Genomic DNA, 14,082 nt, shown 5'->3' with positions numbered 1-14,082 from the left:
TATACAAAGAAAGGACCTGCATCTTTTACATTTTTAGATAATTTGGAGCAGGATTTTTCACAAACCTAATTCTCTACTGTGAAACTTTCTCGGGAGAAGGAAGGTGAGAAAGAGAAATACGCTTATAAATGCAACTACTTTAAGCTCTGTATGTAATCCTAAGAAATAATACAAAATGATATCAGGAAGTTCTTGGATGCTTGTCTTCTGAAGAGACATGTTTCACATTAGTCTGGGGGAGCAGCTTCTGACTGGAATGAGGATTCCCTTCAATTCTTTACTATTTGTCAGGAAATGTTTTGTCTTCATAAAATGTAGTAATGATAGCATCTTAGCCCAATTATATCTAATCCTGCAAGCCATTTCATAGTTGTTTTATAGATTGCTGCATTTTAAGGTGAATTAATTTCTAATAAGAGGGGTTTTTTAAGGGCTTCTTGGCATAATGCTTTTGAGACAGCAGTGAATAGTGTGATGTTTGAACCATTAGATGTGTTCTTTGATCATCTTTTTTTTTACTGCTCACGCCATTTGTTTGTCTCCATTTAGCTTTCTCTAAATCCATACAGAACTCATCATAAATTGATTTTTAATAGTACTTTGTAGACACTAGTGTCATGAGCTGTTAGTAGTCCTAAATATTATTTGTTCAAGGAAGGAAACAGGATTTTGAAATGCACACAAGAAATCCCCTAGAATGAACAACCCCTATTAAAAAAAAAAAAAAGGTATTTTGTTCTTTGCTTTGCTCTGCACTCCAGGAATGCATGCTATCAAGAAAATTATATCAGTAACCTTTTTCTTCTAGTGAGTTAGGAGACAGAGAAGTGCTAAAACATGCTTGATTTCTTTTTTTTTTTTAGTGTGATTTAAAGGTACTGTTTTTCATTTCTTTCTGTTGTTTTAATTTAACCCACACACATGGTATGTTATTCCTACTGGTCTCACTGTTTCATATAATTATAAAAAAGCATGTTCTCCAGTGATTCTCAGTCCAGCATCTTATTTCCACCTTTTCAGCTTGCTATTGTACATCTTGCTTTCCAGTCTTCTTATTTTAACTGGAATATGTTTTACCTTGTTGCTTGTACAATTTCCAGTGAAGGACTGGAAGTAGAAACTGCTCTGATGCTCTCCTAATGTTCTACTGCATCCCATTCACTGCAATAGTTTCTGTTGTTTTGCCATGGGTTTTTTCTTCACTGAAAGAGACTAAATATTATTAAATAAACTTATTTAGAAAGAAAAGAGGCTTTGTCAGATGTGATCAGTTTTTGCAGTTGAATATGAAGTCTGTACCACAGAGAAGTCAACCTTTTCATTGAGTTCAAGGTATATGTTCCAGATAATATAATTTACTAGACTCTTGCATGTCGTCTTTTCTGAGAAGATAATGCTTTGTAAGAGTAACTTTCCAAGTTGCTTTTAGCACTTAAAATATATATGAAATAAAATACCCTCTAATTACCATGACTATCAGTTTAATTAGAAATGTTTTAGTGTTGCATAAAGAATGAAAGTCACATGTAATGTCTGAGCCATCAAAAATGTATGACCTAGTAAATACAGCACTCATGTAAAACACACATCCAGCATGTTACTGTAACTAGTATAAGAACCTTGCCAAATGATTAATTAATGAGTACTTTCTGTTATGATCTGTATTATCAGACATTTGCCATTTTCTTTTTCCTTGTTTTAGGTACCAACAGACAGGTGTTAGGTGGCTCTGGGAATTGCACTGCCAGCAGGCAGGAGGAATTCTGGGAGATGAGATGGGATTGGGCAAGACCATCCAGATAATTGCCTTCTTGGCAGGTCTGAGCTACAGCAATATGAGGACTCGTGGTTCAAATTACAGGCAAGTGCTCCTCTGCAGACTGTCAGTCTGTAGAGCTCAATTAATATTTCATCAGATGTATTGCTGGTGGAGGAGGGTCCTGTGAATTATTAATGACATTTCAATTACAATATTCCTTTAATTCTTTTAGTGGGGGACATCAAAGGAAAAATTTTACGAGACAATGGAGCTGTAGGGCAGGAAAAATTAAACATGTAACACTTTTAATGAATTCCAGGCATTGATGCTTCATTTTGCAGATGAGCCGCACTAGATATTTTGGGTCAATACAGTATCTAAGGTTACCTTCCACAAATGGATTGTTTACAAACTCAATTACATTAATATCAATAGTTTACACAATATGGAATTTTAAATTAGATGTAATACCTTTAGTTCCATTTATTAAATTTTACATTAAAATATTTGTTCTGGCAAACCACCAGGTAAATGCTTTACAGGAAGTAACAAGCTGATCTGCAATGAAAGTTAGAGTTTCTGATGGGCAGGGAATTATCCATGTCAAAAAGTAGTAGTAACAGTAAAACCAGTAACTTATACAGAGGAATTTCCATCTACTTTTTTTTTTTTAATTGTTGTTGTTGCTTTTCAAAATATATGTTACTGTGACTGGCCTTTCTTACAAGATAATTTATGGTTTTTTGTTACTGAACAATGCTTTAAAATTTCTTCTTCATAGGTGAAATTACCGGCAAGATACTTGCTTGTGTCCTTGGATTTGCAAATGCACGCATGAATAATACTTGATTTTTCTACTTCTGTTGGCCTGTTTACGTGATGTAAATAGCTACATGCAATTTAGCAACTATCATAGGACTGTACTAAACAAAAATAATTATCTTTACATAGAGGTACGTTTAAATTATGTACAGCATGCACATGAATTGTAAAATAATGCTTTAAAGAGAAAATATTCCTCTCTTTTCTCCAGTTGCTTCTTACTGTAGCCTTTATGTAAAAAAAGCTTAAAAAGAGGTTCTTCATCACTCAGGCCAGTTGATTTACTTCTATATGGCTGCCTGGTTAAGGATGCTACTATACAGATCGTTTTGTGGGGTTATATTACCTACCCCACTTGGGGAACACTGAGCTGATGGAAATCGTTTAGGATGCCTCTTGACACTGTTACATAGTGTGAAACTACAGCAAAACTTTGAAAAGGCCAAAATCCATTTGCACACCTAAGTTGCAGTGTTCTTTCTCCATGTAAGATAATGTGTTGAGTCTCATTTTTCGGCTGGTGCATGTTACTAAGTTCATCATGATAGTAATTCCGTGGGAGGAAACAAGGTTTAATTTATTGGTGAAACTTGCTCTGATTTTGCTTGTATGCTGTAAGGCAGAGGGTCTAAACAACTTGATCTTTCATAGTCCAGTATTTTCCTCATCTGGAGTAAGAGGGCAGTAATACTGGTTGACTAGTTTCTGTCTGAAAGACATACTCTGGCAAGCAGGAGACCTTCTGGTCAGCCTGCCTGCAAAGTTGGCATTGGGGTGAACGCAGTTGTGTTGTCAGCGTGCCTAATTGTATTTTTTTGATTTTGAAGGAGCCTGAAGACTAGCTGAAGTAAGGAACTACTTGTTACATGGAGTAGAACTATTACAAAAATTAAAATGGCATCTCACTTCTAATAGTTATTGAGACATACGGGTGGGGAAAGCCAAATATTGTGATGCAGCTGTAGAGGTGGTGACACTGCGGTGTAAAGATACAAGGGAAGCAAGATTTTTGGAGGGGAAAAGATCTTTAGTTAGACCATTTGAGATAGTAGGAACAAGCAACAGCTTTCAAACCAACTGTCCTTTCATAAGAAAAAAAAGAAAGCATCAGCAAACTTAAGTGACCCATTTCTAGCCCGTATCTAGGCTGAAATCTTGTTGAAACCTGTTGAAGACTTGGGAGTCCGTAAGTTTCCTTGTTTCCCAAATACGTTATTTTATTTAACAAATATGTTAAGTTTGACTACAGACATATTTATTTGAGAGATCAGATGAGATACTGACAGAAAGTTTATACACTGATTATTTACCCATCTGTGCTCTTCAAGATACTGAGATATAATTATAAACAGCTCAATCTCTACAGTGAGTGGCAGAGATTAATTTCCATGGTGCTTGGCTAAATAAAACTCCATTGCCTCAGAAAGTTGCTCTTCCTGCCTTGTTCTTTTATTTTCACTAGGGTTTAGTTACTGTTTCAGCTTGAAGGCATGATTTACCAGCCCTTGGCAACAGAGTTGGTTATAATGCAATGTTTTCCTCTGCTAATTTTTTGAGTACTTAAAGATTGTAAATATACTATGACTACAGCTTCTTTTTTCATGATATTAAGTTGCAGGAATAGATCTTATTTGCAATTCCAATTTGCTTCCAATTAAATAACAACAAATAAAGGATACTTGTTGTGAATTTGGGTTTTATAAACCAGGAGCAATGGAAGAAAGAGATTTGGGTATATTGATCATATATTATATTGACCATAAGCTATTACTACAGTGCAGCTGTGAAAAAGGGACAAAATACATTATGACAATATATTTGCAGTAGGAACAGGGCAGTACTGTTACCTTGGTACAAGGCACCAGTAAGATTTTTATTTTTAATGTTTTTAGTGTTACCTTTGTTCAAGGAAAACAAATATAAGTTGAATGGACAGCAGATCAAATATGTTGCAGTGATTAGGTGAATGAAGGATGCTTCCTAAGTGTAGCAAGCAGAAGTATGTGATTTGTTTAGTTTTGTGAAACAGCTCAGACTGGAAGAAGTTAGATGACTCTTTTATATAAATAAATAAAAGCTCTCAAGAGAATAATAAAATGTTGGCTAGTGGAAAGTGGTTAGAGCCAGACTAGACACAGAAGAGTTTTCACACAATCGAGTGGAGGGGGAGTGGATTTTCTGAAAATTGATCAAAGAGGTGTGAACTCTTTATGTAAGATGAAGGGGGAAAAAAACTGGATAAACCCAGCATGTGAGCTTGTGTGATACAGACCAGGGGAATAAACAGAGGTATTTTGTTACAACCCATGAAGAATGAGAAACTAGTATGTTCTGGGAAAGTTGGCTTTTTTGCTATGGATATTTTTAAGAGCAGTAGCAGTGGTTATTTGGATTCATATCGTAATTTGAAGCTATTTTTTGCATCTCTGAGTTCTTACTTCCCCTTGGATTGCTGGGAGTTTTTTAATTAGACTGTGTAAGGTTGTGTGATAGTATTTGTTCATAAGCAACATCCAGGCTGTTATTCTGCATATGTATAAGCTTTTAATAAAGAATATTATTTCTTCATGTCAGCAGTTTCTGAAGGCATTAAGACATTTGGTTCTTTTAAAGCCAGGTATTGATGGAGTCTGAGAAATCCTTCTTTATTGCTATCAGTGTGTGATCTTGAATGTATACTGTGATCTTTTGCATTGTTTATTTATTACCCCTTGAATGTACATAGTCAGCCAGACACAGATCAGTATGTGACAACTGTAGCTTTTACCTTTGTTTGCAAAGTCATTTTGTTCTAGTTTTTAAAGACCAAATATATTTGAAAAATAACTGCTAGTAACCATTACTTAGTATATTTCCTATGTAATTGTTGGTATTTATATGTGGTGGTAATATTTCTTGTTTGGCTGTTGTGTGAGAGATTTTTCCCTTTTTAACCTTAAGAGTAGCTCTAAACTTAATATACAGAAAGACTTTTTTTCAAACTGCCTTAGTAATTCTCAGAAACAATCGTGTGATTATGAATAAGAAACTTGTGAGACAGTTTGAGCTGAGCTCAGTCCTCAACTTCCATGATGATATAGTCTGCTGCTTTAGAGTCCATGTCTTTTCTGTAAATTATGATGATGATAGTACATTATATTACAAACATGAAGCAGAACACCTGTGTGTAAATCCATTTGTGAGACTCTAGCTACACATTCTGTATAATAGAAGTAATAAAATAATTGCTTGTTAATGATTTCTTTTCTCTTACAGAAACAGCAGTCACTAAAACCTGATTTGTAATATCACAGGAGGAAGTTCCCTTATGCCTTGTTGTTTGGAGCTTTTCTATTTCTGTTTATCTTGATAGATGCATCCATAAACTGTTCAATGGATAGATTCTTTTAGCAGTACCTTCTTCATCTTCCTTTAAAAAACAGACTTCCAGGAAAACAAAGTGCCAATTAATTTCCATAGCTCTCATATTCCAGTCTAAACTATAAACTGTGTCATTTTAATATGTGTGTATTTTAATGAACCACTTAATACAAAGTATTTATTTCATGTTAAAGGTTTCTTTTTTTTCCTCAAATACTCTATTTTAGGTACCAGGGATTGGGTCCAACAGTGATTGTTTGTCCAGCTACTGTGTTGCATCAGTGGGTTAAAGAATTCCACACTTGGTGGCCTCCATTTAGAGTTGCTGTTCTCCATGAAACTGGTTCTTATACCAAGAGTAAGGTAATGGTTGACATCCATTTTGTAATTCCAGAGACTTTTTTTTTTTTGTATGCCCTTTCTCTGAATGTTTTAAAAGAACAAAAAGTTCACTGTCTTGTATAGATTTATTAGTAAACTGGACAAAAAGGAGTTTATGACTAGACTGCTTGTACACCAGATATATGCTTCTAGCACCTAGGAATTCTCTTCTTGCATTTCTGTGTATCAGTATGTTATTGATCTGATATGTTTTGCATGCATGTGCAATTTCTCTTCAGTTGGTCACTGTCAGTTGACATGACTTAATCTCCTTTTCTTTCATGGCAGTGTTACTTTCTTAGTTTTCATTGTTGCAAACAGTGCATTTTCTGTCTTTTTAACTTTCTTTGCCACTCTCTTCATATGCATGTTCTTAATCTGTTTCTGAAGTTGGACAGCCTGACTTGTCTGAAGTTTCAAACTTTGGTACCTTGTAGGAACAAAACAAGGAAAACTTAAATTTTTACTTTCCCTTAGGTGCTTAAATGGATTTTCAGGATTCAGCAGAACATTTTTAAATTTCTCTTTAAATATTTATTGAGTTTATTGTAATAACATTAAAATGATATGGTGCTTAATTGCACTTGATTAAACATATTCTGAGGTAATTGATGCAGTTACAGTACATGGCAAAAAAGGAATAGCACACTCTAATGTGCTAATAGCTTCCTGTTGTTCAATTAACTTGGTGTGTTTTCAAGCCCTAAAAATCTGTTGACCTCAATAACATGCTTGCATGTCTTCCTAAATTAAATCATGTGTGCTTATTTTGGGCTATTTGTTAATTAATGGACTTGACAGAGTGGCTCAAATTTTTCCATCTGCAGGTATAGTCAGGTTTTCAAGGACATCAGACAGTGGATTTTGAGGACTACATTATCCTGTAGTGGTTGGCCAGCAGGTTGTTTGTGATAAAACAGAGTATTACAGCTTGTTCTCTGCAGGCCTGTGAAAGAGGGACAGATAATTTCCAAGAAACAGAGAAAGATTAATTGTAAAACTATTGAATGAGATTTTTGGAAAAAAGGAGGTAAGCAATGACAGATGTCTCGTAAGGCAAGACAGTATTTCATAGCAGAAAGAGACAACAGCTGAAGTTTCATTTGATAAAATTTAAGTTGATGTTTTAGGTGTGATTGGTGTATGTAATTTTTACCATAACATTGTCAGGAATCCTGAAATATTAGCAAATAGTAAATCTTTTAACATTGGTGAAATTATGTGCTTTTATGAATAGGCAGTTTGTGTTGCACCTTCTAAGATACAAAAACATCAGTGCAAGAGCCTGTCTCCCACTTCTTTAGGCTTGCCTATGGAAGTATTTCACTTGACAGTGAAGAGTGGGGAAGACATCTGTTCTGATTGTTTTATCATAAATTGATACCAGGCAATACCTTGCACATCTGTTCAGTTAGTGACACTTCTTTAGTGTTACAGTAGGACTTCTGAGCAATGTGGTAAGTGAAAGGCTCACCAATTTTGTTGTTGTTGTTTGGTTTTGGGGTTTTTTTTGGTTTTTTGTTTTACCTTGGCATATCCTCTCTTCCCATTTTGGTTTTCTTTGCAAGCAATTACAGGATTTTCGGAATAATAGTATGGAATAACAGTCTGAATTGTGAGCACCAGATTGGCCGCCAATCTTACCAGCCAATTTCAGATCAGTCATTGAGACATCTCACTAAGATACCTCTGGGTCTATAATATTTGTGTAGGTTTTTAGCATATGTGAAGCTTCAAAAGGGAGATTATGTTATTCCTTTCCTAAAATAACAAAGGTAGAAAATTTTGGCAGTGGAGAAGTGTGAAGTTCCAGTTTCACCCCCTGAAATATGCTTAATAATTTAATGACCTTCAACTATCCTCAAGGGAAGGCAGATTGGTATTTTAGATAGTGAAAGTGAAATAGAAAGTTGAAGGGGTTTCCAAAGCTTTTGAGCTACTTTGGATGAAATGTAAAACTTGCCCTTTTTTTTATTAGTAGCATTTGTGATCACAGAAGATCATTTGGTTCTTCTGTGATGAAAAATGTGCTTAAATTGGAAGCGGTAGGAAAAACCAGATTTAAGTAATAGTCTTCCTTTTTGAAGTCAGCTTTCAGTTTGAACAAGGTATAGCATTCATGGCTAAATATTTCCTGTGGTGCTGTCTTATGCTATTAAGCTCCTACTATGGTTTATGGTTAAATCTGATCTGTAAACATTGAGTGCTCTGAGACCTCTAAGGATGAGAGAAAACAAAGAAGTAAATCTAATGTAGTGTATCACAAATACTGTTTTATTTATGATATAGAACACAAGGTAAGGAGAAGAAAGCTCTGCAAGTGTTGGAAAAACAGCCTTCTATACAAAGAGCTTGTCCTGTTGTTTCAAAACTTCTGTTGGCACATGAACATTTGTAAGTTGTAGAATGTAAAAGGGAACATGAACTTTAGTTATCTTGTTTAACATAGCACATATGGAAGGAGACTGTGTTTTTTAAGTTCGAGGCTGAACTTCTAATTTCTTGATCTTTAGAACAGGTAACACTGAGTTTAACAGTTCTTTAATGGTAATCACATAGCGTTTGTAAAGCTGCAACTTTGCATTCCCTTGTTCGGGTCAAATGCAGGACACACAACACAACCCTCAAAAGCATTGTCAGTTCATGCTGTGAAACCATCTACTTGAAGATACCTACACACTGAAAACTTTAGACCTTCTACTCTCACAGTAGAGTACATAATTTACATGTAAACAAAATAAGCCTCAGGGGTTATGGTTATCAGCTCACTCCACATGACTGTATATGGAACCATACTTTAGCCAAAGGATCTATTTCTGAGTTGAGGACCAAACTCAGATAAACTTAGTATCATGCCCCAAGAAGCAGCATTCTTGATAAATACGTGCTAAGTGCTTTAGCTCTTTTTATTGCAACTTTTACATTATTAAACATTGTAATGTGTTCTTCTGAAGCCTCTTCGTGGTGCCATTTAGATTGTTTTATTGGGGGCAGGGAAATAATAAAGAGGTTTTATATGTTGCATTTATAGATCTCCGGGCTTAATGGTTGGTTATGAGATGTGATAAGTCTGCTGAAGAGTGTGTTTTTGATTCACAAGTGAAATATGGTTGTGTGACTAGATATTATCTCTATATTCACACTTGCTCAAAGGTATCTGAATGTTTAGAGAATTTTGTAGTTATCACTAGTCTATTTCTTTAATTTGAGTCTTAGTATATACATTTCTGTCTAAGAAAATTACAATTTTAATACGTAATACATAATAATTCAGAATTCGGGTCCTCTTAAACCTTTTTTTCAAAGACTGCTTTATCCAAAAAAAGATAAACATTATTTCTGTAAGTCAGAAAAATTGTCCTGTTTTTGTACACTCAGAAACAAACTTGTAGCTACATTGAGGTACCAACAGGAAAAAAGAATTTGCTTAAAGGTGTGTCCTTAGAATAAATCATAAATATTTTGGCTTTAGGAAGTATTGTTTGCCAAAAATCATCCAGTACATTGCTTGTGTCCCGGTGTAGATAAGGCAACACAATCAACTTTGGGTGATAAGTTAGGAGAAAATACTGTCCTTGAATTTTAAAGGTCTGAAGTACTGTGCTGAACATAAATGTAAGTTCATAATTACTCAATCTACTCACATGTTCCTCTATTCATTAGCATCATAAAAAGGCCAGAGTTGAGAATTTCAAAACTAGCTAATGACTGTGTTATCTTTTGGCATTAGTAGGATTTGTCTCTCTTAAGCAAATTTTTTTTTTTTTTTTTTTAGTTTAACAGTACATATCCTGAAATATTTCAGTGAAATGTATTGCTCAAGAAAAAATAAAATTAAATTAAACGTGCTTTAATCTAACCAAACAAGAATTGTGAATTAAGTAATACATTATAAAATAGCATAAATTCTGAAATGCCACACCCTCAAAAGAGTGTGTATCCAATATTAAATCTGTTACCATATTTTAAAATATTTAAAATTACTCCAAGAGCTGCACCTAGAGTGAAGGCAACCTCTGAGAAAGTACCTAATGCAGTAAAATGAGAGTTGGTGTTATAGTGTGAGTTGATAAAATTGTGTTGTATTTCTTCATTGTCAGCACAAATCCTTGTTTATTAAAAATTTAGCTTGAAGGAAACTTTAATTAATTACAGGTTCGGTAAATCCTGACTAGGATTCTGCTGTGGTGTGTTTACAGTGAATGGCCTTCATGTGCCTGTGTTTCACTTCTGTTCTCTCTGCTACCTGACAGCGTGATTTATGGCTGTTGTTTTCTACTGGTCCACTGTTTGCCCTCTAGGAGGGATTGGTCTCTTGAGCCTCCATAATAACAGCAGCACTTTCACAAAACATCTTTTAATGACAAGAGTGTAGCATTCTGTAAGTCAGGCTAATTGCAGACATACCCTATTAATTGCAAAAATTAGGAGAGGTTACATATTTTACAAGCTTTTAATTTTAAATCGCCCGAGATGATTTGTCGTAAGTGTTTGGGTAGAGATGTCTACAATATTCTAGGATAGGCCCTTGCTGACACTCGAGAAATGTTGCAGACTGTGGATAATATGCATCGTAGAATTAAGCTTCGGGTGTCCACACCTGCCTAGAAATCATACTCTCCCTGTAATGCAAATTGTTTTGAAGATTGCATATTCTCTTGAGAATCGTGATATCAACATTAAATAATGTGCTGTGGTTTTATCAGGAGATGATAATCAGAAAGTAGAAATTCTTGAAAAGTTCAAGTCATAAGAGCTTTAAATCTTGGAGTATGTGTAAGCAACTAATTTTACAATAAAAGATCATGGACTTTTTAACTTATCTCACTTTTTGAGATGGATTTTTCCTTTTTTTTTTTTTTTTGTTGGGTTTGTTTGGGGGGTTTTGTTGGGTTTTTTTTATTTTATTTTCTTAAAGGCATTTCAAGTAATAAGGATTTTGTCTTTCCTGTAACAAATTCAGTGGTGGTTCTACTTTCTTTTTTTCTTTTATATTGGATGTGTTTCTTTCATCTAGAATTGCTTCTCAGCCCATCATCTTCTGTTTAAGTCTTCTAGATTTGTATGTGGAGGATAAATGCAATAGAGATGAGTTTTGAGTGCTGTGAAAAGTGGCACAGACTGTCTCTGCCCTACATAATTTGCAACTATAAAGGCTAGTAAAAACTTGGGGAAAGGTTATAGCTTAAAAGAGAAGCACAAAATTTGAAGATTGATAACAAATATATAAATCCTATTAATGAGAAAGGTTAGACAGAATTTAGAATTAACCAAATAGATTCTTTTTTTGTGATTGTTTTTCAGTTTTTCACTTGTTTAATTTTCCTCTGATGTGCTAGATCTTGCTTGCAGCACACAAAGCTGGGTTTGTGACATGCATATTGGAGAACTTGAAGAAACCGGTTGCGTTAATCAAATCCAGTGTTTGCTTTTTTAGGTATTGTCTTTAAAAAATTAAACATAAAAACCACTGTTTCCTTTTGACCAGACTTCAGGTCAAATTCTGATCTGTTATAACATAGTATTCAAGTGCTTGAAAATTCTTTTACAGGTGAGCTTAGAACCATGTAATCAAAATCTTGCCTATGCTTTTTTTTTTTTTTGCAATGTGAATTATATATCTGCTTTTACAAAACTTTTTATACATACCTTGGATAGCAGACTTGTATGTGTGTAGTTCAGTAGGTTTGAGATTTCTGTCTCACTGTTGCTGACAACGTGCACCTTTTGCTTTTAGGTGAAGCTAATTCATGAAATTGCTTCATGCCATGGAATTCTCATTACATCTTATTCATACATTCGACTGATGCAGGACAACATCCACACGTATGATTGGCATTATGTGATTCTGGATGAGGGTCACAAAATCCGAAATCCAAATGCTGCAGTCACGCTTGCATGCAAGCAGGTACTTTATAAAAAATAAATTTGTGCTCTGGGAGGAGGTTCCAAGATCTAAAAGCCTATCATAAAAATATACGTTTGATCATTAATAAAGAATAAAAGCATAAATCACAATGGTTGGTATTTGACTATTTAATTTACTTAACATTTTTAATGAATTTACATGAGTAAATTTACAGCAGTGTGGTAAAGAAAAAAATCAGAAATTTTAAGTTGCATAGTAATTTACCATTGGGTATAAATGTCAGATTGCTGGTGTCAATTTTCTGCCAGTAGTTTATGGACAGTATATTGCAGAAAGCTGTTTTATTCACAAATATAAGGCCATGTATTTTAACATGAGAATTCATTGATGGTAGAATTGAATATCCTCTGAGGCAGGAGATGGGTTACATCATGAACCATGAAAATAACTTTCTTTTGGTTTTGTGGTTTTTATTAATAGTTCCGCACACCCCATCGAATCATCTTGTCTGGCTCCCCTATGCAAAATAACCTGAAGGAGCTCTGGTCCCTCTTTGACTTTATATTCCCAGGAAAACTGGGAACACTACCTGTGTTCATGGAGCAGTTTTCTGTCCCGATAACCATGGGAGGATATTGCAATGCCTCTCCTGTCCAGGTAAATGCACCAAAAATAGCACTTTGCTTGAAGGAAACTGTTATGTTGTTTCTAAACTGACATCTAAATGTACTTCATGCTGTATGTTCTAGACACTACACTAACCAAAAAAGAGCTGCATGTGTGTTTTACTGCTGCATGTACAAAAAGAACTGTTCAACTAAATGAGGCCATTTCATTTATATGGGGGGTGCAGCTTATACAAAGGGTTTTCTTGTCAAAAGCCCTGAAGTTTGTGTCATTAGAAGTATTCTTTGATGTGAAGTAAAGATAAACAAAATGGGGTGGAAAATGACTGTCTTATATTTTGATGTACTTAAATAGAACTTTCCTGTTTGATATGAAGCTTTGTCAAATTATGCAGTAAGAGGAATCCTTAAATCCAAACTGAAAACTATTTTTATTTTAAAAGGTAAAGTAGGTGTTGGAAGTCTGAAAGTAGAGAAACAAATTTTGAAAGCAAAAATTATTTGGAAAATGATTTTTAGTAAGTATGTCTATTAATCTTTGTAGTTGTGGTTCTCAGTATTGCCTGAGAACATTTTTCAAATTAGATGATAAATTAATTGTCTGCATCATAATCTGCAGACTAATTTTTGTATAAATGCTAAGAAAGTTGTATCCTTTTAAATCCTCTTTGTAATGCACACATGCATTTCTAAAGTTTTATTTTATTTTTGAGTGTAAGTACTTCCCTTTTCTAAATCTTAGTAATTTACTAAATTGGACTTTCAACTTGGTTTTTTACATATCAATAATTTATATTATTATTTGTTTTGCTTTAAGAGAAATTAAGTTGGTTTTAGCTGTTATGTACAGTTATTACCCATCTCACACATCCATTACCCATTACAGAACCATATGCTCCATTTAAAGCCAGAGTGACCTTTAGTTTCTGTGATCATGGGGATTTTCTTGTACTGATTTTTTTTTTTTTTAATAGTCTCAAGTGAGCACTAATCTTCACTTATTGTCTAGTAACCACCATTGCTGCAGGCTTCTTTTTTGATCTTCAGTTATATGTATTAGCACTTTTTCATGAGGATTTTAGTTTTGTGTAGATTTATACTCACTTCTATCTTTGGTTTCTAAAGAAATATTTCTAGTCTCTTTTAAAGACAAATCTGTGGTATCTCAGGAACACTTATTCAATTTTATTGTCGCTAACATGAATTGTATTGCAATTATTATTGTGTTGAATATGTAACTTTAGATCCATGTAAAATATAAAATA

The 14,082-nt window shown here is 34.3% G+C and overlaps 1 protein-coding gene across 4 annotated transcripts in view; it reads left to right on the top strand.

The window, feature by feature from the left end:
- Window positions 1-14,082, top strand: part of ERCC6 (ERCC excision repair 6, chromatin remodeling factor) — a 46,402-nt gene that overhangs the window by 19,190 nt on the left and 13,130 nt on the right. For all 4 annotated transcript variants that reach the window (XM_027718309.2, XM_027718318.2, XM_027718301.2 and 1 more), the window contains exons 7-10: window positions 1,703-1,861; window positions 6,169-6,304; window positions 12,060-12,230; window positions 12,672-12,848. In XM_027718309.2, the coding sequence (XP_027574110.1) occupies window positions 1,703-1,861; window positions 6,169-6,304; window positions 12,060-12,230; window positions 12,672-12,848 (643 nt within the window). The remainder of the gene's footprint in view (window positions 1-1,702; window positions 1,862-6,168; window positions 6,305-12,059; window positions 12,231-12,671; window positions 12,849-14,082) is intronic.

Source organism: Pipra filicauda, unplaced genomic scaffold (genome assembly GCF_003945595.2).
Source record: "Pipra filicauda isolate LSUMZ 115617 unplaced genomic scaffold, ASM394559v2 scaffold190_size1978887_pilon, whole genome shotgun sequence".
Classification (NCBI taxonomy): Eukaryota; Metazoa; Chordata; class Aves; order Passeriformes; family Pipridae; genus Pipra; species Pipra filicauda.
This window is presented reverse-complemented; position numbering and strand designations above follow the sequence as displayed.